Source organism: Budorcas taxicolor, chromosome 15 (genome assembly GCF_023091745.1).
Source record: "Budorcas taxicolor isolate Tak-1 chromosome 15, Takin1.1, whole genome shotgun sequence".
Taxonomy (NCBI): domain Eukaryota; kingdom Metazoa; phylum Chordata; class Mammalia; order Artiodactyla; family Bovidae; genus Budorcas; species Budorcas taxicolor.
Genome location: NC_068924.1, coordinates 17,470,556 through 17,497,271, shown reverse-complemented (window position 1 = coordinate 17,497,271; position 26,716 = coordinate 17,470,556). Strand labels below are relative to the sequence as shown.

General features: G+C 35.7%; 1 protein-coding gene across 1 annotated transcript in view; it reads right to left on the bottom strand.

Moving 5' to 3' along the window:
• ATM (ATM serine/threonine kinase) overlaps positions 1–26,716 on the bottom strand; it is a 141,915-nt gene that overhangs the window by 12,456 nt on the left and 102,743 nt on the right. Inside the window, exons 45-58 of the mRNA XM_052652907.1 lie at positions 25,162–25,396; positions 24,499–24,666; positions 22,591–22,704; positions 21,764–21,981; positions 21,064–21,271; positions 20,082–20,195; positions 19,564–19,722; positions 18,970–19,108; positions 17,838–17,920; positions 16,519–16,659; positions 15,578–15,694; positions 7,396–7,545; positions 4,483–4,648; positions 3,074–3,160 (exon numbers count right to left, since the gene is read on the bottom strand). Of these exons, the coding sequence (XP_052508867.1) occupies positions 3,074–3,160; positions 4,483–4,648; positions 7,396–7,545; positions 15,578–15,694; positions 16,519–16,659; positions 17,838–17,920; positions 18,970–19,108; positions 19,564–19,722; positions 20,082–20,195; positions 21,064–21,271; positions 21,764–21,981; positions 22,591–22,704; positions 24,499–24,666; positions 25,162–25,396 (2,099 nt within the window). The remainder of the gene's footprint in view (positions 1–3,073; positions 3,161–4,482; positions 4,649–7,395; positions 7,546–15,577; positions 15,695–16,518; positions 16,660–17,837; positions 17,921–18,969; positions 19,109–19,563; positions 19,723–20,081; positions 20,196–21,063; positions 21,272–21,763; positions 21,982–22,590; positions 22,705–24,498; positions 24,667–25,161; positions 25,397–26,716) is intronic.

Below are 26,716 nucleotides of genomic sequence, written 5' to 3'. Positions count from 1 at the left end.
CTGGAGATGCGAGAACTCCTGGAAAAACCATAGCTTTGACTAGATGGATCTCTGCTGGCAAAGTAATGTCTCTGTTTTTTAATATGCTGTTGCTAGGCTGGTCATAGCTTTTCTTCCAAGGGGCAAGCATCTTTTAATTTCATGGTTGCAGTCACCATCTGCAGTGATTTTGGAGCCCAAGAAAATACTGTCACTTTTTCCATTGTTTCCCCACCTATTTACTATGAAGTGATGGGACCGGATGCCATGATCTTCATTTTTTGAATGCTGAGTATTAAGCCAGTTTTTTCACTCTTCTCTTTCACTTTCAAGAGGCTCTTTAGTTCCTCTTCACTTTCTGCCTTAAGGGTGGTGTCATTTGGATATCTGAGGTTATTGATATTTCTCCTGCAATCTGGATTCCAGCTTGTGCTTCATTTTGCATGATGTACTGTGTCTATAAGTTAAATAAGCAGGGTGACAATATACAGCCTTGACATATTCCTTTCCCAATTTGGAACCAGTCCATTGTCCCATTTCTGGTTCTAACTGTTGCTTTTTGACCTGCATACAGATTTCTCAGGAGGCAGGTAAGGTGGTCTGGTATTCCCATCACTAAAAATTTTCCACTTTGTTGTGATCCACGCAGTAAAAAGTTTTACCATAGTCAATGAAGCAGAAGTAGATGTTTTTATGGAATTATCTTGCCTTTTCTACGATCCAATGGATGCTGGTAATTTCATCTCTTGTTCCTCCGCCTTTTCTAAATCCAGCTGGAACATCTAGACTATAAAACTTATCATCTCTTAAAACAGTACTTTCTAAGTAATCTTAAATTCTACATTCTAATCAAAACCTCTTCTCCTTCTACCCCTTTATTCTTATTAAATACTCTTCAAACTCATCAAGATTTCTAGTCTGTTAGTCTCTCTTCTTTCCCTACTCTGCTCAGGGTATAGCCTGCAAAGTTGATTACTCTTGCTAGTACTTTAAATCTTCCTGGCCCCTTGTTCCTCTATGCTTACCATTTCAAAGTAGAACTTAACTCTAAGGATACTGAGGACTGCTGGAAGAAATCATATGATGACACTACAAATTTAGGATTATTATCCTAGGAAAGCATCCCTTAAAATACTTGGCCAGTCTTATATATCCCTTTCTAGTCAACTTGTGGTATCATCTCCATGGTACCCATTTAAAAATTTTTATTGTTCTTTTAGGGTCCGTTACCATCCCTCCGTTATTTGTTATTAGCAAATAAACATGTTTTTCAGTTCTCAGAGAAGATGGAATAGCAAATATAATTTCTCAAATTACCCTCTGGTCAAAGAGTTTCCTAATGATAATGTGTTCATCCTTTCTTCTACATGCTTCCAGTATAAAGCCAACTCTATACACACATACTTTATGATTTCCCTTGCTATTTTAATCTTTTTGTCTCTCCTATAAGTACCTCCCATCTTAAGAAAGCAAATGAGCACATTCTCTGGCAGTCCAGTGGTTAGGACTCCACACACTCACTGCCGAGGGCCCAGGTTTGGTCTCTGGTCAGAGAATTAAGGTCCTACAAGCCATGCAGTGCGGCCAAAAAAAGAAAGAGAGCAAATGAATAAGAATAAATACACCTCAAAATCCCAAAAATGGGTGGGGGAGGGGACCAAATATTTACCTCCCATCTCTGTAACAAATTTCTCTTTATTCTTCTCTCATTTCTAAACTTCTTGCAGAACAGTTCCACATTATTAGCCTACATGTCCTTAACTTCCAAACCTCCATTCAATCCTTGCCTTTTCACAATCTCACTTCCTCCATTCTATCCCAAATTTACTAAGATTGATTAATTAAGTTCAAAGGCCTATTTTCAGCATTCATCTTATTTGACCTTTCTGCATCAGATACTACTGAGCACAGAGCTTCTTTGTCCACAAAAATTTATTCTCTCTTAGCTTCCAAGATAGCCCTACTTTAGTTTCTATGATTCTATTACTTGGTGGTTATTCCTCATTTTTTTTTCTGACTCAGCCTTTTTCTTCCCCTTCTTTCTTTTGGGCTCTGCTGTGCAGCTTGTGGGATCTTTGCTCCCCAACCAGGAAATGAACCTGGGCCCTGGGCAGTGAGAGCACTGAGTCCTAACCACTGAACCACTGGGGAATATTCAAGACTCAGACTTCTGGTGGTATTCCTTACAATTCTACCGTTAGTCCTCTTCATCGAGAATGATGTATAAGATTAGCACCTCCCCTAGTCCAGTGACTAACTGTACTCTATTTGCTTAAAGTTCTACATCTCTTACTATTTTCAACATCTTTACTTTCCTATATATTAAACTGCCTACTTCCCCTGGAAATGCCATTAATATCTCAAAACTACGCACAAAACTAAGTTCACCAGTTTCTTATTTTCCACGAAACCCGCTGTTTTCCTTAGTTAGAAGCTTCAATTATCTTGGAGTACCCTCTCCCTTTGTTTCCACATCTTATATCACTGGTACAAAATTACTACAAAAATGTCCCTAAATCCAATCTCATGGTCCATACAACTTTAGTCCAAATCATCTCTTGTTTAAACTATTATAATCTCCCCTAACTTGTATTCCTACTGCTAATACTGTTCTCCAAATTATCTTTCCAATAAACAGGATTATGTTCTGATCAAATATATCTTCATTCACTTTCCATTGTTTAAAAGACTGAAGTTGAAACTTCTTGGCCTGGCTTTTTATAATCTCGTACCAGTCTATATCTCAAGCTACTCAACTACATACAAACTTCACTCCAGCCACGCTTAATTTCTCACCATTCCTACAACATTATATCTTCAATATCCTTCCCTTCAGTATCTGCTCTATCTTCTCTCCAGATTATCCTTTCTTTCTCTTCAACCTGGCTTAAATGTCACTCATTATCTGAGGCAGAATTAGCTACTCCCTCCAGTATCACTGTGTTTAAGCTTTTTTTTTTTAAATAAGCAATATTTATTGTTTTGATATATCTGTCTCTCTTTCATACTCGCAATCCTGGTAGGCAAACAACAACAAAAATTTCTTGATGACCAAATATTTACTGAACAAAGAAATATATCTTTGGTTACTTACCTAAATCTATATGTACAAGTTCTGCTGACTGCTCATTTATCAAGATATTCTGTACATGTCTATCACCAAGTCCAAGTATGTAACCAACTAGGAAAAAAAAAAAAACACTTGAAATCACTGATATCATCTATTTCTATAACACAATTAGCCATAATTTGAACTAATACTATTGACTATTAGGCTTTTTTGCCTACTAAAGGAAATGTTGTATATTTTGTACATTTCCTTTTGGCCATGTTCAGTTTAAGTTAAATCTTGCCAGCTGTTTTAATTTATACTGCATTTTACAAATCCTAGATGATTTGTTTAAAAAAAAATTTTCCCTTTACTAATACATACATATATTCAAAAATTTGTACTTCAAAATAAGTGTGTTTAAAATTGAGACCCATTATTTACCAAAGCAGCACATTATATATACTCAGATATTTATTAAGTATACTTTTAAATTGAGATGCCTATGGGTAAGTTCTTCATTCTTCAGTGAAACTTTCTTCTGCTTGATGAATTATATGTAACACAAATTAATCATTAATTCATTTAATTAGGTATATATCCAGGAAAAACTACATTTCTATTTTTAAGACAGATGATAGCATGCTTTGAAATGTTTTTAACCTAATCAAAACCACCATGAGATGTTACAGAAAAAATAGTGAACAGAATGTCAGGATGCCTGGGATGCATGGCTAGCTCTGTCATTACCTGGGCCTACTTTCCTGTTCATAAAATTAGTTGAATTCAATGTAGAAAAAAAGAGGGTTTCATTATTACCCAGAAACTTTTGAAAACATACATGCCCTGCCTTCCTGGTATACTGTACCTAAGTGATGAAAAGAGTGTTCTTTCATTAAAAACAATAGATCACTGATATTCCTGTTAGTTTCGCACTCTAAGATATTGTTAACTGCTAACTACTGTTAATTCCAAACTCTTAGAAATTAGAAAGTCAAAATATATATTGTACACAGAATATTTAAATATATATCATTATTCCTATTCTTATTAAACAGAATCAATCATTAGGTGTTCATATCATAGTGTTATAAAGGTTGTATGCAAAAGACCAGTAACAATTAAAGGAAATAACTTAAATGGAATTATCATGAGTTTTATTATTTTCCAAAGAAAATCCCAGAAAATAATACATTGATGGAAGAGAAAATAAGACATATTCATTATTAAGTAAAGAAGAAAAATAATCAGTCTTATTTCTCTTCCTGGAAAAAAAAGAAATTCTTTCCTGCCAAAATAAGAAGAGCTATATTTAGAAGCTAAGAATCAGGATCAACAAGAAACACAATGATCTAATGATGGTGGCTTGGTAAAAACCATGATCACCATCATCATCTCCCTGGAACACAGAATGTAGGAAGTGCTGAATCTACTAAAATGTAAAAGACGATTACCAATAGAAGAAGTAGCCACACTCCGAGTATAAGCCAACCGTTTCTCAAACCACACTGCTGGATCCAAGAATTTTTCCATGCAGAAGTAACGGAAAACTGGTTGAAAATTTTGGCAAATCTCCATGAAAGTTTCATATTTCTCTTCAAAAGACTTTTTCTGCATATCCTTTAATAGATAAAATATAAAATTATTTTCTCAGTATTGTGTTCAACTAATATGTACTAGTAGTTTCAATAAGAAAATGGTACAGTAGGTATAAAAGCAATAAAAAGAAGAACTAGACATTATCTTTGCCTACAAGAAACTTGTCTGTCTGGAAAATTCCATAGACAGAGAAGTCTGGCAGACTACAGTCCACGGGAGTCACAAAGAGTCGGACATTACTGAGTGACTAAGCACACACACACGAAGCTACAAGTCTGGTCAGGGAAGCAATAACAAAATATAATCCTTTTAGGGTTTTCATGTTAATTTTAGGAGAAAGAGGCACACCAACAGTGACTGTTATTTGTTTTAATTCAATTGTAATTTGAATGATTCTGTAACCTATGTGGAAGTAAACACAAAAATGCCAAAGATAGCTCCATATATTATTAGGTATATCACAGATCTAGGGGTATGATAAGAAAAAGGAAAAATCAATCACAGGTTGACTGAATCTTGACTGTGGCAGTAAGGCAGCCGAACATCTCAGATCTGTTCTTCAACACTTCCTTCCTATATAATAACTTCCTGAAACAAAGCTTATCTACATTGAAGGGCTCAATTCTCATCTATGGACTGATGACTTTCAAATCTGTATCTTTTAAAAAAAGTTTATTTTAAATTTGAGGATAATTACTTAATATTGTGATGATTTCTGCCATACATCAACACGAATCAGCCATAGGTATACATATGTCCCTCCTTTAAAAAAATTTTTTATTGGCGGATAATTGCTTTACAATATCGTGCTGGTTTCTGCCATACATCAACATGAATCGGTCACAGGTACACATACGTCTCCTCCCTCTTGAACTTCCTTCTGTCTCACCCCATCCCATTGTTCTAAGTTGGCAGGGAGCATTGGATTGAGCTCCCTGTGTCACACAGCAAATCCCCACTGGCTATCTATTTTTCTTGCTATTCTCTCAATTCATCCTACCCTCTCCTTCCCCTACTGAGTCCACAAGTCTTCTCTAAGCCTGTGACACCACTGTTGCCCTGCAATAATACCTACACAGACATTTCTGTGTAGAAGACATACAGATGGCCAACAAACACTTGAAAAGATGCCTAACATTCCTCATCATTGGAGAAACGCAAGTCACATCTGTGTCTTTGGCTCAGGTGTTTTTATTAAGTTCCAGCCTGGTGTGCCTCTCCAACTTTCAATCAATATCTTCACTTGGATCACTTCCAAATCGAAACTAATTCACCTTCTCAGATCTGGCAAACCTCAACCACCTCCTTTATTCATCAACATGGTAATAATAATAATTAGCCTCTCCATCTACTCCATTATCCCAATCAGGAAACTGGGCACCACTGATACTCTTTTTCACCAACCCCACTTATAAACAGCAACCAAATCATATCAGTTTTGCCTCTTTAATTTTTCTTACGTGAACTGCCTGTTCTCCATTCCTACCGTTATTACTCTTAGACTGAATCTCATGCTTCTAGTCAGCTTTCTCAAAATATAAGTGTTGTCAGAGTTAGTTTTCTAAAATGCCTATCTGATATTACTATACTTCTCAAGGGTTCTCTATTGCTTACAGGATAAAGTGCAAATTTCTTAACATTTCCTATGGCAGCCCTCCACTTTTTGATTAATGACTACTGCTTCAGTCTCATCTATTCCTCCTCAAAAACTAAGCCTATGCCATCTTTACCTGCCTGTTTGTGCCTCCTTCCCTTTTGCTTCTATGTTCCTTCTTCCTGGAAAACCAATTTATTTATAAAACTCACCTCAAACACCATCTCCTCTATGAAGTCTTTTTTTTTAAATAAATAAATATTTGTCTATTATTATTTGGTGCGTTAGCTCTTAGTTGCAGTACATGGGATCTTTCATTGTAGCAAGAGGGCTTCTCTCTAGCTGCAGCACATGGGCTGTTGCACGTGGGATTTAAGATCCCAGACCAGGGATAAAATCCACGTCCCCTGCTTTGGAAGACGGGTTCTTAACCACTGGACCACCAAGTCTTGAATCTGATTCTCTCCATTCTTTCCTGTCCCAGGTAGAACTGATCACTTCCTCCTCTGTCCCTACACAAACCCTTCCCTCACAACCCCTATAGTGCTTTACCATACATTTTTTAAAATATATAACAGAAAGCACAACAAAAGAAAAAGTAAATAGATTTTAGAGTTGGACAGACAAAGTTTAAATCCTTGTTCCATTATTTATTAGTTCACTGACCTGGGGGAAGCTAAATTCTCAGAACTTCTTTTCATCTTAAAATGGGATAAGTATGATAGTGATTACTCATATTTGTGAAGTCCTACCATAGAACCCAATAAAGAGGAGACATTCAATAAATGTCACTGATTGGGTCAATGAATGTCAGACCAGATGGCCAGTGTGATGTGATGTAGCAAAAGTCTTAGAAGGTCTCTCTCTCTTTCATAACTTTTTCTTTTTTGGTTTTAGTTAGTATTTGTTTGTTAAGAATTACCTTACCCCAAACTGGAAGCAAATTAGCAAACATTGAATAATGTTATGTTTCTCATCCAACAAGGGTTGACACAACATAGTTTAAAAACTTTCCTTTTTCATTCACACAAACTTTCATTCTAGTGAGCATACTGTCTTATACAATTACCTGATGAAATTAAAACTTTTTATATTCCCAAATATTTGATAACTGTCCGTTTTAATAAGCTACCAGATAATCTTGTAATAGCATATATATTTGAATGTTACTCACCATCATTTTCTTTTGGCAGTAAGTGGCACTGAAATCCTTTGGCCTGTATCTTTTATGAGCACCATTCTCATTGTTAACAAGAAATTCACCAATAGGGACAGTTCCTGTGCACCATTCAAGAACACCACTTCGCTGAGAAAGGGGAACCACCTGAAGTTACAGATTAAATACCTTTTGATTATGGATAGGCGTTAAAGAGCATGTGAAGATTATTTAATTATCAGAGTTGGTGTGAAGCATTTTTTCAAGTTGTATTACTGCAAGTTGCATTACAGAATGTCCATAGGAAGAAAGCAAATAAATAAATGAAATAAATAAATGAAAATAAATGAGCTCAAACAGTAAGATTTTCTGTCCTGATGCTTAGACTTCTAAGAACGTGCTCTTCTCTCAATCTTCATGGTTCTCTGAGGGGTCAATTCTGTTCATTGTACTCATCATTTGTGACTGACCAAGACATACTTAGGTTACTCCATCTAGCAGAGGAATTAACTTTGCTTTTCTTATGCCTTTAATATCAAATTCAAAGAATTTTACTTTGGAAGACATCAAATGTAGTCTTAATTTGGGTATACTTTAATAATTGAAAGTGTATGTATTCTTGCTTTGTAGTCTCGTTAGCTATACCAAGAGGAAATGTATTCCTAAACATACTGTAAAATAAGCACTTTTACTAGAAAAATTAAAATGATTAAAAATTATGACATTAATTTTGACATAAAAGTAGAAAATAATATAAAAACCCTTTTACCTACTAAACAGCTTTATGAAATCTAAGATTTTTCATATTTGCTGGGAAAGAGACAAAACTCTCTTTGTACTCCTCACTGACCCTGTGCCCCTCCATACCAACAAGATGACTGCTACCTTACTGCTACCTTGCTTATCATGTTCACATATTTGGGGGTATACAGTACTTTTATTTCAAAGCTTTATATATATATGGCTTCCCTGGTGGCTCAGCAGTAAAGAATCTGCCTGTAATGCAGAAGGCACAGGAGCTGTGGGTTCAATCCCTGGCTAGGGAAGATCCCCCTGGAGGAGGGCATGGCAACCCATTCCAGTATTCTTGCCTGGAGAATTCCATGGACAGAGGAGCCTGGAAGGTTGCAGTCTACAAGGCTGCACAGAGCCTGAAACGACTGAAGCAACTTAGCACAGCACAGCATGTATATATATGTAACTATAAGCTTTAAATAAAGATATTTATACTATATGTATGTTTTGCAATTGCTTTTTTCTCAATCAACATTATTTTATTAAAACCTTTAACTGTGTTAGTACATTTAACAACTCTGAGTTAAACAGTTATTCATTTTATTCATTTTAACAACTAAGTTATTCATTTTAACAACTCTGCATTGTATAAATATACCATAATAATCCAATTTATACAAGTGGAATACTGATTAACATTTACATTGTTTCCAGACTTCCCCAATGCTGCTATCTCCAATGCTATTAGTTTAATAATGAATATATTTCAGTTTTTCTAGGGTATACATGTACCTGGAAATTGAAGAGCTGTGTCATTCAGGATATGCATCTTCAACTTAGTTAACATATACTGGTAAATAACTATCCAAAGTAGTTATACCAATTTATTTTAGCAGAGTCTATTCTATAACCTCCCAACATGTAGTATTTATCAAGACTTCCACATTTTGTCAATCCAAGAGATGTGTAACAGTATCTTATTGTGGTTTTCATTTGTATTTTCCAGATTCCCAGGAAAGCTGAGTACAACCTGATAGGCTCATTGGCTATTCAAATGTTTTCTTCTTGTGAACTGCCTGTTTGTATTCTTCACCCTTTTTTCTCACTGGCTTGTCTTTTTATTACTGGTCTGTAATAGCTATATCCATATTCTGTACAATAAATCCATTGTTGTTATTAATAACAATCCTTTTTATTATCAACATTTTAAAATTTGTTTTCTCAGCCACCTGTCTTTATAGTATCTTTAATTCCATACATTTTTAATTTTAATATACTCAAATGTTTTATTATTTTATGTTCTATGTCTTAACATAGAGGAGATTTCATTAATTTATTAACTATGTGTTTTGAGAGTCTATTATGTCTTACACATGATGCTAGGGCACTGAGAATAGAGCAGCAATGAGGCAGATGAACAATATGTCCTTATAAAGCTTCATTCTGGTGTGGGAACACATACACTAATAGACATTTAATGATGCCAGATAACAAGTATAATAGAACAAAACAGACATTTAAAAAAGTAACAGTTACTTTTTTATATGGTCAGAGAAGGCATCTCCGAAGAGGTGACACTGGAGAAAAGCCTGAAAGAATAATAACCTAAGGGAAAAGGTTCATGCAGAGATCTAAAGAAAAGAGTAGTACAAGCAGAGGGAAGTGAAAAGCCCTGCAGTGAAACAAAATCGGCATATAAGGTGCTTCAGTCCTAAGCCACTACTCCCCGACCCCCTTGCCTGCGCATACCCCTACTGTCTTCTGCCCCCCTGCCCTTCCCCTGAAGTGGTCCCCAGCAGCTGTGATCCCACAGCAGGGTACATGCCCCTCCCGTGTGGGCTCCCCCTCAGTTTTTACAGTGTCTGGGCCTTGAACCCTTTCTGATTGTCCTCTCTGGATGAGTAGGCTCAGGGCCAGCACCCTTTCTCAAAGATACCAAAATGAGGCTAGTTCTAGATGAGCTAGTTGGTGGAGGAAAACACTGCTGCTCAGATCCTAAGACCCTAAGCCTCCAGATGTTCACAGGCCTAAGCACTGGAGTCTGGCAGAACAGGAGCTATGCCCTGAAGTTCCTAAGAGGAGCCTCTGCAAAAGATTTGTGTTTTAAAGCCTTTTTCAGGGCTTCAGGCTTCCTTTTGCCCTGTGCCCACCCGCCCTGGTTAAAGGGGTGAGTGGAAGGGTTTGCCAAGGATCATGGACACAGAGTAGGCCCTGTTACCGTGGGTCTCAGGCTACTCATCACTTTTCTTGTAGGAGCATAACCAGGAGCAAATGAGGCAGGACAGAGACGGCTGGCCCCTCCTTTCTTCCCATCCTCTCTCAGATGTTAAACTGTTTCCAGCAGTAGAAGGAGGCCAGTGATTTTGAGTCCCATGCTGTGTATCCTTCCTGAGCCTGTGCTCATACTCAGGGCCAAGAAGCTCCCAAAACAAGGCCCTCTCTTTAGGGGCAGGGCCATAATCTCAGGAGCAATGCTAGATCACAGGCATTTTGGTAGGCAACAATTAAACAGGTTCTGGCTGCCTGTTAATGTGGGAAGGTCTCCTAATTGGGCACAAGAAAAAGGAGCTAGAAGAACCCTGGCTCAGAAGACTCCACTTGCTCCAGTACGTCACAGTGACCCTGTGGGTGATGGCCTTGTATTGAGGGTCCACTGGGAGTTGGTGGCTCATTGGAGCCTGTTCCTGCCCTCAGCCTGGGTCTTCCCCAGTGATGTTAAAGATAAATATGATTTCTCCATCTTCAGCTCTTTTCATTCTCCAAAAATGCACTTAACACTCTGCACTGTAATTGTCTGTCTGTTTCCCCTGGTAGACTATGAGCTTCTTAAGAACTAAGACTATGTTTTATTACTTCTATATCCCCAACACCTGGTAGAGTATCTAATACACCACTAGGCATGTAAACAAACAATTATTGAACAAATGAATGAACAGATCTCATAGTCTTTCCAACTTATTTTCCTTCCTGCTTAAGTACCTCTAAATACCTTCCTCCCAGAAAATCCAGCTTTATCTTTGACTTTGAGCTAGCTGTGACCCTAATGCTTGATCACATTAACATCCTTACCTCCTAATATATTCCATCAAAGATCTCTTTTCTAAAATTACTCTCCATTACTATCTAGTTATTGGGGGGGGGGGGGAATCAAACCCTTCTTTTGTTAAGAGACTGATGGAGAAAGGAGTAGGCTGGCTTCTTTCTATCTCATTTCAGAGATGTTGGTTGATACAAAAACATTGAACTCAAGTTTCAAAAGGCAAATGGCAATGCTTTTCATAAGGCATAATGAAGAATTAAGTACAAAGCTTCTTTCAGTATTTAAATATTATTTATAAGACACTGATTTTAAAAAATGAATCCTCTCATATCTAAGATTTTAGGCTAGTTGTTCAACATACTTTCTAAAAATGTAGTTTTGGTAGAGATAAATTAGCCCAGTCCCAGGAATTCTGGTTATCAGGGGGCTATGTCTCAGTGCCAGCAAAAACAATACTTTGTCTTCCTCCATTTCCATGTGATTCTCTCTGATATCTTATGTTCCTCAATATACAAGTCTCTCCTTTGAGGCTGCATTTTGACATCTGGGTTGTTGTCTTTGTTGTTGTTTGCTCACCTAGTCGTGTCTGACTTTTTTGCCACCCCTTGGACTAGAGCCTGCCAGGCTCCTCTGTCCATGGGATTTCCCAGGCAAGAATACTAGAGTGGGTTGCCATTTCTTTCTCTAGAGGATATTCCTGACTCAAGAATCGAAACCACATCTGCACTGGCAGGCAGATTCTTTACCCCTGAGCAACATTTGCACACCAAGAGTTAATTCCAGGCAGTCAATGACCCGGCTTGTTGTTACAATGGTCACAAGAAGCCTGAATGACAGATTGGGAATGACTCCACAGATGACTAGGCAGACTGCTTCATTACATACAAGATAGTACTTTCAGGAACCTTTAACTGAAATCAAGAACAACTAGCAACAAAGCTACAACACAGCTTTCACATTTTTGGAGTAATCTCAAAATAATATAGATCTATTGGCCCAATAATACAATTTTAAACAATAAAGTCAAACCCAAACTCTCGTATTTAGGGGTCATTTAAAATTTTTATTATTATTATTTTTTAGTTTACTTAGCTGTGCCATGTCTTAGTTGCAGCACATGGGATCTTTGATCTTCATTATGGCAGGTAGGATCTTTAGTTGCAATGTGTTAAAACTCTTAGCTGTGACATGTGGACACTTTCTTAGTTGCAGTTTGTGGCATCCAGTTCCCTGAGAGAGCTTAAACCAATGCCCCCTGCCTTGGGAGCACACAGTCTTCCAAAAGGACATTTTTAAATATTCAAATATATAATATTAAATAATTCCACTATTTAACTGGTAAAATAGTTCTCTGTGAAAATCAGATATTTAAAAAGTTACCAGGTAGCGATGGAGTTTAGTTATTTTTGCCTTCAAAATATTTTAGGTCAAGGTCTTCTCTCATGCTTTATAGCAATGAACTCTGGAAGCCAAATTGTGTTATTTGCTTGGAAGCCTGAGCTGCTTTCTGAGAAAACCAGGGTGATGCTATAGCCCAAGGGCTTCCCTGGTGGCTCAGTGGTAAAGAATCCACCTGCAATGCAGGAGATGTAGGTTCGATCCCTGGGTCAGGAAGATCCTCTGCAGGACGCATGACACCCCACTTCAGTATTCTTGCCAGGAAAACCCCACGGACAGAGGAGCCTGGCGGCTACGGTCCACGGGATTGCAAAGAGTCAGACACGACTGAAGTGACTGAGCACTTACAGCCCAAATCTGCTGCAACATATCGGATCCCAGCTCTCTAGTCATTGCTTTCGCCATCTAAAAGTCTAGCACTTAGAGCACAAAACTTCCCTTTCACTCATGTTACTGAATATCTGCCCTCTAAAAAATTCTGAGCAATCAGAGGAGAAAGTTAACAGCTCATCAACTGTCCTACAATGACGCTAAATCAATAGATAGCAAATTAACTAGACTGTTGGGTCTCAAAGTGTGGTTCCTAAACTGCAGATGCATCAGCATCACTTGGCATCTGGTAGAAATGCATATTCTCAGGCTCTATCCTAGAATCAGAAATTTTAGGGGCTCAGCAATCTGTGTTTTAACAGACCCTTCCAGGGACTAGAATGCCTGTTAAATTTGAGTAGTACAGATCTAAACCACATCAAAGATCAGATTTCACAGATCTTTAAGTTTAACTTTTGCTCTTAGCATTCCATGAGAACTCGCTTTTTGTTAACTGGTACTAGAAAGCATCAAGTTAACAATAAATTTCTCACAACTTTGAAAGTATGAAAAAAGTGTGCTTTTTTAAAATGCTTTCCCACTCTTCAACTTCATCCAACTAATAAGTGAGTTTTATATTTCTATTTCTGTAGGCAGTTAAAAAGCTCTAAAAAAAAAAATCTCAGTTTTCAGTTACAATAGCCTGACTCAATCAGAATTTTGGTGGGTAGATTTAATTCCTTCCCTGCTCCCCTATTTGGTGTTTTTAATTTAACAATTATTTTTATAATTAAAAAAATGTTCACTGAGGGCAATTCAAAATATATTTAAAAAACAGGTACTACCCATAATCCCATCATACCCAGAGTTAACAGCATTTAAGGAACTTTATGTCAAAGCTATATACTGATTTCTTACACATGTATATATAAACATCTGTCAAGGCTACTTTGGTTTCATATGACTGGACAGAGTCCACTTTCATGTATTGCTTTTATCAAAGACATTTTAGTCATTCTCACCAATATATTTTTCAAGATAAACTTTTACATCATGTGTCCACATTATAAAATTTTTACTGGAATTTCATTGTCTATGCTAATTTGAAATCAGCTGACATTTTTCAGTCTCTTCCCATTTACGATGAGGTACTTTTACCTTATGCTAATTTTCCTTTTTTCTTTCTTGTTACATTTGTATAATTTTTTTTTTCATACAGTCTTGCATCTTTCTTATTATCATTAATCCTAAGCAGCTTATTCACATTATAAACATTATTGTATTTTTAATTATATTTTTAAACTAATTTTAGTTGATGGTTGGGATACCTTGAGTTTAAGTAGGGCTAACTTGCTGGAGAAAATAAACACTTGTTGTTTATATACCATTTTGCAGGTTTAAGAAACAGATATGGGGCTATCCTAAGTGTCTCTGAAAGACTGCTTCTCTAGTAATACACAGTAATTATCTTAATTTGTTTATATCTTCACAGAAATAGAAACAACGAATAAATAAATAAGACTTGTTACAGCAGTGACAGAAGAATAAAAGGCAAATAGGACACAGAGGAATGAAACCAGAAAGGAACACCTATAGAAAACGCATCCTTCAAAATAAAAGTTTATTGCAATTTTTAAAAATGCAAATGTGCTAGATGAGCATTCATGTAAGGGTCAAAGATGATTAATAGAATAATGTGACTTAAGAATTATCTTCTCAAGCAAAATGCTGGAGGAAATGCAATTGGGACATCCCTCTATTAAAGGTAATCTGACAATATCTACCAAATTATACTGTTACCCATCAACTTTAGGAAATCTATCCCACAGATTCACCAGTGCATATATGAAATATGTTCAATGTTATTTATTGCAGCACGGCACTGCTTGCTACAGTAAAGGACTATAAATGACCCAAATGCCTATTTATATGATAAGGACTTGTATGATAATTATGTACTAATACATAAAGCAGTTGTTAAAAACGCAAAAAATTTCTATAATATATTGCTGAGTTAAAAAAATATTGTTGTCTCTAGGAAAGGGGGGAAAATAAGGAATTATATTCATATATTCTATTTGTATAACACTGGAAACAAACGAAAATGGTACGTATACGAATAAGAGATGGTGGGGCATGAGGTTTACAGGGAAAGGGAAAGGGTGAGAGAAGGCTTCCCTTTTTACACCTTTTGCTACTATTGGATTTTTGAACCATGCAAATGTATTACCTAGTCAAAAACTAGCATATTTAAAAATTTAAAACTCTACATTATATAATGTATTCTTCACTGAATCAGTATTTTCTTTTTAACATCATTTCTCTTATACCAGAAATAGGCCAAATGGTCAAACATAAAGGGAAAATACTTTAGCTGATTATAAGAACAAGATTTCTTGAAACAAAAAAATAGTTGCAATTAACATTAATGTATACTTTACAAAAGAAAAATACTGTTTAAATCAGAGCTTAGCAATATATGGCCTTTGGACCAAACCCAGTCCCAAACTATTTTTGTATAGCCTGTGAGCTAAGAATGGTCTTTCAGGTTTAAAGGGCTATCAAGGAAAAAAATAAATAAAGAATATGCAACAGAGACCTATGTATGTGGCCCACAAAGTCTAAAATGTTATCCTTCAGGAAAGTATTTGCTGATCCCCTACCTCAATAATGGCATCTTTTATATGTCCTTTATGAAGCAGCAGAAATAAAAGTTACCTTATAAGTACAAATAGTCAATTTCCTCTTCCTGGTTTCAGTATTTCTCTGCAGTAATGTATTACACATCTGGAAAACCTGCTGCATGACGGCATCTTGTCTCAGGTCATCACGGCCCTTCAGAATAATCAAAACACAAATAACTAAGCACAGTTCATTTTCTTTACTATAAAATCACGCAAAATCATCTGAGGACAGCCAAAGGGCACTTGGAAATCAATCTGAGGATCTGTGCTCCCCTTAATAGTCTCTTAAGTAATTAAGACCTAATACTATTCTTTCGTTTGTGTGTGTAACACACAAACACAAACACACGAACAAAAGAATAGTATTAGAATAAACTACATCACTGTAGACCAATTTAGAAAAAAGAAATACCCTTCCCCACTCCCCATCATAGCTGCTTTTGTAACTAAAATAATTGGAATGCCTACACTTAAGGGCACACTGCAAAACACCAAGGTGGAGGAGCACTGTTGTCTCTCTGCTACTTCCCAGCAAGGCCCAAAGCGTAAAAGCAGAGTAAGGGAGGCGTGCTATCCCTTTCGGATACGTTTAAAATAGCACTTAGCACAATGTCAGACCCAGGACATTGAAGCAAGGGCCTTCAACTTGAACTATTCAAGAAAATAAGCAACACTCAAAATTTTTTTTTCATAACAAGTAGGCTGACGGTTAAACCTAACCATGTCTATACATGTAAAAAGTATTCTTTCATTTCAACCAACTGTTAAAATAAGGCTGGTCTTTCAGACACACACACAAAACCATGAGGAAAAGCATTCTGCTTCTAGAAAACAATTTATTTCTACTTTGTTTTCCTCATCTGTAATTATTGAGAACAAAACCAAAGAGCCAAAATAAGAAGAAAATATCTGTTAGTTTTTCTTTAATGTTTTCATTAATCCACTAGGAACCACACCACTAAAGCAAAGTCTCACCTTGACAAGCTGTCTCCTTTCCTTTCCATCAGAGCCCACACAATCTATTATTTTTGGTAAATTTAAACCTCCTGCTAAACGAAATTGTTCTTTAAACGACTTTATAGTCACCAGATTTCCATATTCTCCTGTGGGGTCCACCTAATAAAGTATATGACAATACCTTAGTATTCAATTTGCTTTTAAAGAAAAATGAATTTTAAATGACAATTTTAATACTAAGCAAAGGAATGGATGACAATGTGCTGTTGGTTAAGAACAGAAGTGGTAACTTTATAAATGAAAGAAAGGAGATTTGACATTGGAAATGCTTCAAAAAGCAATATAGATAACACAATTTACCTCCTTAAATATCTCTTAATAAAAGAAGTTAGATGAGTGTTGCTGAAAAAACTATTCAATAACTCTGGTTCAGGTGTTACCATTGATCTGTGTACGTTAAGTCATCAGTATAAATTAAGTCATCTCCTCACAAAAACAATAAGAGAAATTTTAGAAAAGTATGGAGAGGAGTTTTCTAGGTTTTAATTGCTAAATCTGGCAGTTTCACAAGATATTTAAATAAGTAACTTTGCTGATAGGTTATCACACGATGAAGCTACATTTCAAATTAAATAACCACACATATTAAACACTAAACTGCAAACTCAAAGGAGAGATTTTATAATGTAGTTAAAATGATCATTTTCTAAACTGTAATCTTTATTTATTATGGGCTTTCCTGGTGGCTTGGTGGTAAAGAATCCACCTGCCAACGCAGGAGACATGGGTTAGATCCTAGTTTGGGAAGATCCCCTAGAGAAGGAAATGGCAACCCACTCCAATATTCTTGCCTGGAAAATTTCAAGGACAAAGGAGCCTGGAGCGCTGGGGTCACAAAAGAGATGTACATGACTTAGTGACCAAACAACCTTTATTATTGTATTTATCCTTGCCCACATCGTACTTCCAGCAATAAAAAACCATTAGGACATAGCTGAAAGTGTCATGTATATTACAGTCAATACTGTAATACATATTGTATTATTTAATATTGTAACACATCACAGTCAATACATTCTAACATGTACAGAATTTTAAAACTCAAAGATGACAACTGTAAAAACTGAAGGCAGTAGAAAAGAAAGCAGGAGAGATCTTTAAGTATTTTAAGTCTTGGGTAAAGGGAATCCAATAAAGAAAAAACTATTGGTTGAAACAAATGAAATTGCCAATAATTAACCAATTTTGACCTACAATAAAAGGCTATTTCAAATGGTTTAACATGCTAAAAAGTAATTTAGTTTAATTAAAAATCAAAACAGTTAATAGTAAATTACCTTAATTTCCATAGTGGGGACAACAACATCTTCTAAATTTTTAAGTTTGATAATGGGCTGGTCTGCTGGAATATTTATGCCTTCTGTATTTAAAATAAAGAAGTTTCAGTGACAACCGCAAATTGAGCAACAGTACTGAAGGTAAAGCAGGAGAATTCAGCAGATACCATAAACCCAAACTATGGCTAACCTGTGGTTCTGATTTAGAAATGAAGACCAAAGACTTGGGACACAATACCGCTCAGGGTCAGGGCATAGCAATGAGTAATGTGGGTTACAGATGAATTTGCAGGTTACCTGGCACTGGTAATTAGACCAGACTCCACCTGAGGTGCCAAGTTGGACAACTTAAGACAATTATATAATAGTATGAATAGCACATAGATAATGCTATACACATTATTATTAAATGTGACTAAACAACATGACAGTATTCTTTGTTTGCTTAGAGGAACACTATGAGAAGCCTCATTTTTATTTTAAAATAGTAAGAATTTAAATATGAAGACATGATTCTAAACAGAAAAAAAGAACATAATTATTAAAGTTTGGGGAGACAGATACACACAACCAAATATTATAGCAGCTTATAATTATTTAAAGAGACACAGCAAGAAAAGTGAAGGAGAAAATGATAAGGTCTTTTCATTTTTAAGTCCTAGAATGCAGTTATCTATTATCAGTTCCACAACAAGATATTAAGTGAAAAAGTAACTGGAAGGGTATTGAAGGCTTTTAGATAAAAATTAAGTTTTGAATTACATGTGAGTTACAATCATCAAAACTTTCATATCTATAATTAATGTGAGTTGAGCAGATTTACATTCTGTTCTGTAATTAAAATATCCCTACAGAGAATAAGTGGGCTTCCCTGGTGGCTCAGTAGTAAAGAATCTGCCTGCAATGCAGGAGACACAGATTCAGTCCCTGGGTTGTGAAGATCTCCTGGAGAAGGAAATGGCAACCCACTCCAGTATTCTTGCCTGGGAAAATGGGAAATCTTATGGACAGAAGAGCCTGGCAGACTATAGGCCATGGGGTCACAAAACAGTCAGACATGACTTAGCACCTAAAAACAACAACAGAGATTAACATAGCAAGAATGCAACATTCATTCTTTCAAATTGCATACTTCTCTGAGTCCTCCACTGAGCGGCATCTAAATTTGCTAGTATAATATAAGCATCACAAAGTGCCTCAACACTTCTGACCATCTGAGGTCTCCTACTTCGGATAGTACGTATTATTTTGTTAGCAGCCTCAGTTCGATCCTATTAATAAAATACGAACAAAAAATATTACAAAAGCAAATATGCAACATTAAAACTTTTAGAGTTATAAAAACAAAAAAATCGAATTTATGTACATATCTAGACAATGGAAGGACTATAATTCCTCAGAGACAAAGCAGTCACTATATTATGAATGAAACATATCAAAGGTATAATAATCTCAAGAGTAAATGACTTGGGTGCCTTGTAAAATCTATTTTTTCTTTCCTCATTACGCTGAGGAAAAACAGTAAAATACCTTTGGTATCTCTTATGCTTTGAGAAATATTCAGGAATTTTGAACCAATTTTAGGTAGCATCATAATAACAAAGGATTTACAAATTGAATATTGTAACAATACATACTCTTTGAATTCCTGAGACTTAAGAAAGGAATATTTTGGGAAAAAATGAATATCGCAATTAAAAAAGGTATGCATGTTCAATCCAAATACCTCATCAAGCTGAGAGCTTTGTTTAGGTGCATTTTTAGTAATTCTACTCCTTCTGGCTGCCTCTGGTTTGGTCAAAAATTCATCTTTGTTTGCATTTGCTAAGGCCAATATGATAAACAAAGTGTGATGAGGATGATCCATTGAAATTCTAGAGATGAGCTGTCAGAAAATTAAGAACTGTTAATTTTATGGAAAGAAAAAAATTAAAAATCCATAACTTTTTAAATTTAAATTTTGCTTAACATTAAGTTACATTTTACTGTGCTAGATGCTGCAGTGGGTGGGGCGGGAGTGGTGATATGGTATGTATGGGTGAGAGAAGTATATGAGGAAAAAGAAAGAGAAAGTGAGTAACATGTGGCATATGAAAGGAGACAAAAGAGAATATTCTTGCCCTTATATAACATAATAAATATGACCGACGATACTTTTTTGTGTAGCCACTTTCTAGAGTGGAACAGTAATATACAATAATATAAAAGAAAAGCAATTGTGGTTTGATTTTCATATTTACTTACATTATTGAGGACTTCATGAAATCCTAGACCTCCCATCATCTTGGTCCCCATTCTAGCAGCCAATTGGTACATAAGAGGCAAAAATTTGTATGATGGAATCTTCATTCCATCTCTCTGCCATTAAAAAAATACAAAATTAAAAAGCAATGCATTTCAACTAGACCTCACATCTAAACAAATACAAAATGCTCCTCTATTAGTGCAATCATCAAGCAGACATATTTTTTCCTTATCATTTATCTTAAAGTCTAGATTGACTCACTGGTAAATCATGTTTGAACCTGTATCAGATTGCATTCAAAAGTGGAATACTTGGTACTGCTTATATTCCAATGAATCCAAGCAGGACAAACATTGATCTAAGGACTATTGTAATCTTGACTCCTGAGAAGTCAGTGTGAATAAAATGGAATAACTATTTTCCCCTCCATTCTAAAAGTAACAGGATTTAATATACACTAGTAGCAGAAATTTGTTGTATCTCTTATGAGTATTAATATTCTCTTCAGCCAGAAGAACTATTTTAAGCTTCAAACTGATTGAAATATAACTTTAGGTGTCAATAAAACCCAAGATTTTTAAATAAAAATTTATAAAATTCTACTGCCTTAATGTTTTCTTAAAATGGTTTTTTTTCCATTTAAAAAATAATTTATTGTAAAAAAAACAAACAGAAAATAATAAAGCAGGGGTTAAAAAAACACCACCTGTGATCACATCATCTTTTAATTGCTTTCCAAATTTCCCAGCCTAGCATTCTGGGTACTTTCCGATGGTAATTTAAATGCTATAGGAAAAGACTGACCTAAATTCTCTCATATCCACATAAACCTATATCATTAGAGTTAGTTAAGTACCTATGCGTAGTGCGCTAAACCAACTGCCAAGGATACAAAGTATACAAAATGCATGACATTTGAGGGGCTAATGGCTTAACTTTTAAAGCACAGGCTAGAATACTGGGGTGAAAAAGAAAACTTGCCTTCATCATGCCATTGACTTCAGAAACTCCAGAATTTTCAAGCCAGAGAGAACAAAGACGAAATATCCACATATCATGCCCTTCACCACTTAATAAGCAATTGATGTAATTTTCAACTGCTTTACATAAGAAACGTTTACGATCCTCTTTCAATGCACGGAGTGCACATTCATCCAACTCCAGCTCTCGCTGAACCTTTACTGTGTATCTTACATTGGATAATTAAAATAAAACACAAAAGCCGTTAAATTTTATAGAACTACAAAATCAAATAAGATATACAATATAAATGAAAAATCAGGTGTCCATCTTAGGAGAAAAAGCAACATTCTAAGAATTATAAAGAGAATAAACTTACTTTTGTCTTTAAGTTTCTGCAATTCAAAAGCTATTTTAGGCAACCAAAGTAGACTCTATGCAAGGTATTTCATTAACTTTATTTTCTACTTACACTAAAATATATATACCAAAAGCATGTTTGAAAAAAGTATTTAATTACATCAAACTAAGTAACTCCTCTCTAATTTCAACACATATCTCTTTTTCAACTATGATACCAACAAACAAACTAAAAAAGCAAAACAAAAAGTTAACACCAGTATATTTCACAATTAGTATAGAGCCACAGCATGAATTCCTATCTGGTTCTGTGTACCTGTATAAATACTGTGTATCTTGTTACTTGTAGACCCTCAGTTACCTGTTGGTCTGGATTTTATGTTCCCTAAGTAGGCCAACTTCCTCCTTGGCTCTTTTCAGAAGAGCTTGCTTGTTTTCAAATTCTGAGGATTTCATGTAGTTTTCAATTCTTTGGTATTGAGTATCTGAGAACCGTGCTAATGAGAGAAATGCCTTCATTTTTCCATTTCTCAGCCCATCATTGCTTTCTCCATCATAATTTTCAGCAACTTCCACAGCCTTCAAGAAAAAAACAATCCATTTATATTTACAGATACTAAATGCATCTAAAGAATTACTCAGATCAAAGAAATATCCACGGTAAAATTTAACATATATATATGTATAAAAGCTAAATTATACAAAATACAGTACTTTGAGTTTTCAAAACAATTTTGACAGAGCAGAAACAACTGAAATAGCTAATATGTGTAAAGAATGGTACAAAAACATAAAGCTCTATAAAACTAAAAAAACATATTAGGCTTTTCATGTTCATTTATTAGTGAAGTAGCTATTTTAAAAATTAAACTATATGAATAAGAGGGAGAAACAGGAAGCTCAAAGGTGGTAGAAGCACTGGCTTGGGAAGATCCCGTGGAGGAGGGCATGGCAACCCACTCCAGTATTCTTGCCTGGAGAATCCCATGGACAGAGGAGCCTGGCGGGCTACAATCCATGGAGTTGTTAAGACTTGGACACCACTGAGCAACTTTCACTTTGGGCTACAATCCATGGAGTTGTTAAGACTTGGACACCACTGAGCAACTTTCACTTCACTTCACTTCAATGAAAAGATCAAATGTATTTATGCTAAGCAACTCTATTAGGGTTCCTCAAAGACCTTACCTTTTCTAGATAGGTCTGCATGATGACTGCAGGATTTTCTAAGCAAGTTTCTGCTAACCAAGTGCCACAAACTCTTAGACATTCTGTGTATATAAGTTTTAAGTTGGGATCATTCTGTAAAGGAAAGCAAAGTCTTAAAATGTAATTCATTATCATGACTGTACAAAAATATCTTCCATGTAGGAAAAAAACAGGTTGAAAATGTCTTTCCTCATTTGCTTTCAACTTACAACTATTTTAATAATTCCAAATATTTACCTTTATAAAATAATCATTCTCTACTACTAGTACTATTATTACTATTATTGAAACAACTCACATTTATTGAGTACTTTTATATGATTGGCACTATTACTATATAAAATAATATATAATAATTCAGTTAATCCTCACAAGAATCCTATGAAATAAGAACAATTATTATCCTTAATTAGAAAACTACAACTGAAGTACAAAGAGGGTAGGTAACTTCAGGGTCCATCAGTTCAGTTCAGTTGCTTAGTTGTGTCCGACTCTTTGCGACCCTATGGACTGCAGCACACCAGGCCTCCCTGTCCATCACCAACTCCTGGAGTTTACTGAACATCCTGTCCATTGAGTCGGTGATGCCATTCAACCATCTCATCCTCTGTCATTCCCTTCTCCTCCTGCCTTCAATCTTTCCCAGTATCAGGGTCTTTTCCAATGAGTAGCTCTTCACATTAGGTGGCCAAAGGACTGGAGTTTCAGCTTCAACATCACTCCCTCCAATGAGCACTCAGGACTGATCTCCTTTAGGATGGACTGGTTAGATCTCCTTGCAGTCCAAGGGACTCTCAAGAGTCTTCTCCAACACCACAGTTCAAACGCATTAATTCTTTGGCGCTCAGCTTTCTTCACAGTCCAACTCTCACATCCATACATGACTACTGGAAAATCCATAGCTTTGACTAGATGGACCTTTGTTGGCAAAGTAACATCTCTGCTTTTGAATATACTAAGTTTGTCATAGCTTTTCTTCCAAGGAGCAAGGGTCTTTTAATTTCATAGCTGCCAAAACCATTTGCAGTGATTTTGGAGCCCCAAAACACAAAGTCAGACACTGTTTCCCCTGCTTTCCCATCTATTTGCTATGAAGTGATGGGACTGGATGCCATGACCTTAGTTTTCAGGGTCCATACTGTTAAGCAATATTTAAAAAATCATACCATGTGAGCTCCCAGGGCTTGGTATAATGATAAATTCTCTAATAAAGGAGGATGTTCTAAAAGTTTCCATTATCCAAAAGTACAAAACGTTGATATTCACCTAGTAGGTGTATGTCAGAGGGATATCACTGAGTCCAAACCTTTAAAATACTTCATGATTCCTACAAATGCTGCTAAATTTGTCCATCATATGCTGGAGACAAAGTTGAAGAAGCAATCAAGTTTATAACAACTAATATAAAATATATATGTACATTATAGGTAATGGTAGATAAAATATCAGATGTGATGTTTTCAAGGTCTTTGAATTGACCACCTAATTATTTCAACTTGCCTTTTAAAAAAAGTTTTATTCTCTTATGCATTTCCTCTTGCATTTTTTGTCATTTCAGATCTATAGTGTCTATTTCATCTGTTTCCCACACACCCTCCTTGATTACTATAGAAAGTTTTAAAAAAATAAGGCTTATAATTGGGATGAATTAATCTATGATGAGATGGACTGATAGAAATGTTGTAAATAGGAAAAATGAATACTGTCTAAACTTTTACAAATACTAATTTTCAAGACTCCTTTTTATAATTTCTTGTTCATGGATCAGTAATTTCAAATCTTTAATAAAATTAGTAATTATATTAAAATTTATTTAAAATATTATAAAGCACAGTAATCTTGCTTATTACAGTAAAAACTAATTCAACCAATAGAAAAAAAGTGAACCTCTGTACAACTGGCATCCAGCTTCTTGATCATTTGCTTGAGAATACTCAGGGCAAGACTCTGTTCCTTTTTTGCCCAGAATACTTGTGCCTCCTCCAGTTGCCACTCAGAGACTCCACTACTAGCTGAATTATACTGTTTAATTTGAAATATTGCCCTTTCAGGGAGCTGAAATGAAAATTAAAAAATGGAAATAAATATTTTTACTATTACTACTACTACTTCTACTACTACTGATAAAAGCAGTCACCACCATTCACTAAGGACTTGACAATTTTTAAGATTGTCTTAAGTGCATCTCTGCCTTCCCTAGCTCCCATATCTGCCTATCTGTTTTTCTCTTTACATAGAGACACATATAATTATGTGTTATATAATTATGTGTGTGTTTATACACAGTATACACAATCACTGAAATGTTATACATATAGTAAGTTAGGTAGCTTCTCATTATTTAACCAGGAAATTGAGGATTAGAGAAAGACTTGTGCAAGACTCAAATTCAGGCCTAATTCCAAAAGGGGAAATCTTAAACAACTATGCTATATGTTATAATAGCAATCTGTCTCTCAATGACATTTCTTTTTACTTATGCTTTCTATTTTCTAGGTAATAAAAAGGCAAGGTAAACGAGTGAGATGACATAGTTTTAAATCTGATTACCTGTGTGTTCTTGAAAGTTCGGGCTAATACAGAGAGTTCTACAAGATGCTTGGTGAGAATGTCCTTAAAACACTCTCTTTGGGAGTTTTCCATTTCCTTTTCCATCAAGATCTCCAAAATGACTGTGCGTAGGGCCATTATAGGCTCCTGAAAACTAAAATCACTATCTTTGAGAAGCTGGGAATGTTTCCACCACTTCATGTATACTTCAGAGGGCTGCCTATCTGTTACTGATCTGAAAGCCAAACCACAAGGTTCACATTAGCAACAGAAATGAAAAAAGGGTGCTATTATGCAGGTTCTAAAACTTAAGATTTAATAAACACTAAAGGAATTTTTGCAGCAACATGACTGGAACTTCTAAAATAAACCAAAAGAAGAATCAAAGTTTAGAAATCTACAATATGGTCAGACCTCGGAGGGTCAGTCAGCAGAGAACCCAACAGATGATGAACATTTTAAAAGTTTCTTTCTTTTTTAAAAGTGAAGCATAGTTGATTTACAATACTATAGTAGTTTCAGGTATATAGGAGAGCAATTCAATATTTTTATATAGATGCTACTTTCAAGATATTCTTAAAAATACTCTTCAACGTCACAAAAAGCAGCACTTTTAAATTACCATTCTTCTGAAATGAGAACGCATTTATCAGGCCTCTCATTCAGAACATCTACACTTCTAGTACAACATCAATGATCCTTCAAAGAGGACCATCACCAAGGAAATGAAATAAACTCATTATCTACCGTACCCATCAGGCACAGGGCATGACTCTGCAAAACTGTAGCTATTAAAGAAAGCACAATCCAATGAAGGAAATGCTGGCATCTGGCAAAGGTTTCATATACCAATATTATTTATTAAAGGAAGAGAAAATACATCTTGTACAATTAGTTCATACAAGCAGAGTGCTTCCCAGATGCTCAAATTAAGCAATACTGTCCAATCCTTCAGGAGTACTATACGGGGAGAAATCAAGATAAATGAAGCAGGGAAACTAAGATGATGACCTTAAGGTGATGTAGGAAATGAAAGTTCTTTTAGTTGCTTGATGAAGAAGGAAACAGTAACACAAATTCACAGGAACCAAAACTTTAATTCCTCCCAAAATGATCTTAAGAGCAGCAAGTCTCAAATTTTTTAATCTCAGGAAATCCTTTATACCAGCACTCCCCAACCTTTTTGGTACCACGGATGGGTTTTGTGGAAGACAATTTTTCCACAAACTGGGGAGCTGGTGGGGTGGATGGTTTTGGGTTGATTCTCATAAGAGCTCACAACCTAAATATCTTGCATGTGCAGTTCAGTAGAGTTCATGCTCCTATGAGAATCTAAGGCTCCTGCATGCGAATCTTGAGGAAAGGCTGTAAATACAGATGAAGCCTCACTTGCTTGCCTGCTGGCTCACCTCCTGCTGCGCGGCCTGGTTCCTAACATGACATAGCCCGGGGTTTGGGGACCCCTGCTTTACACTCTTACAAATTATGGAAGACTCCTAAACAGCTATCATTTACAGTTCAGTTCAGTTCAAGTCGCTCAGTCCTGTCTGACTCT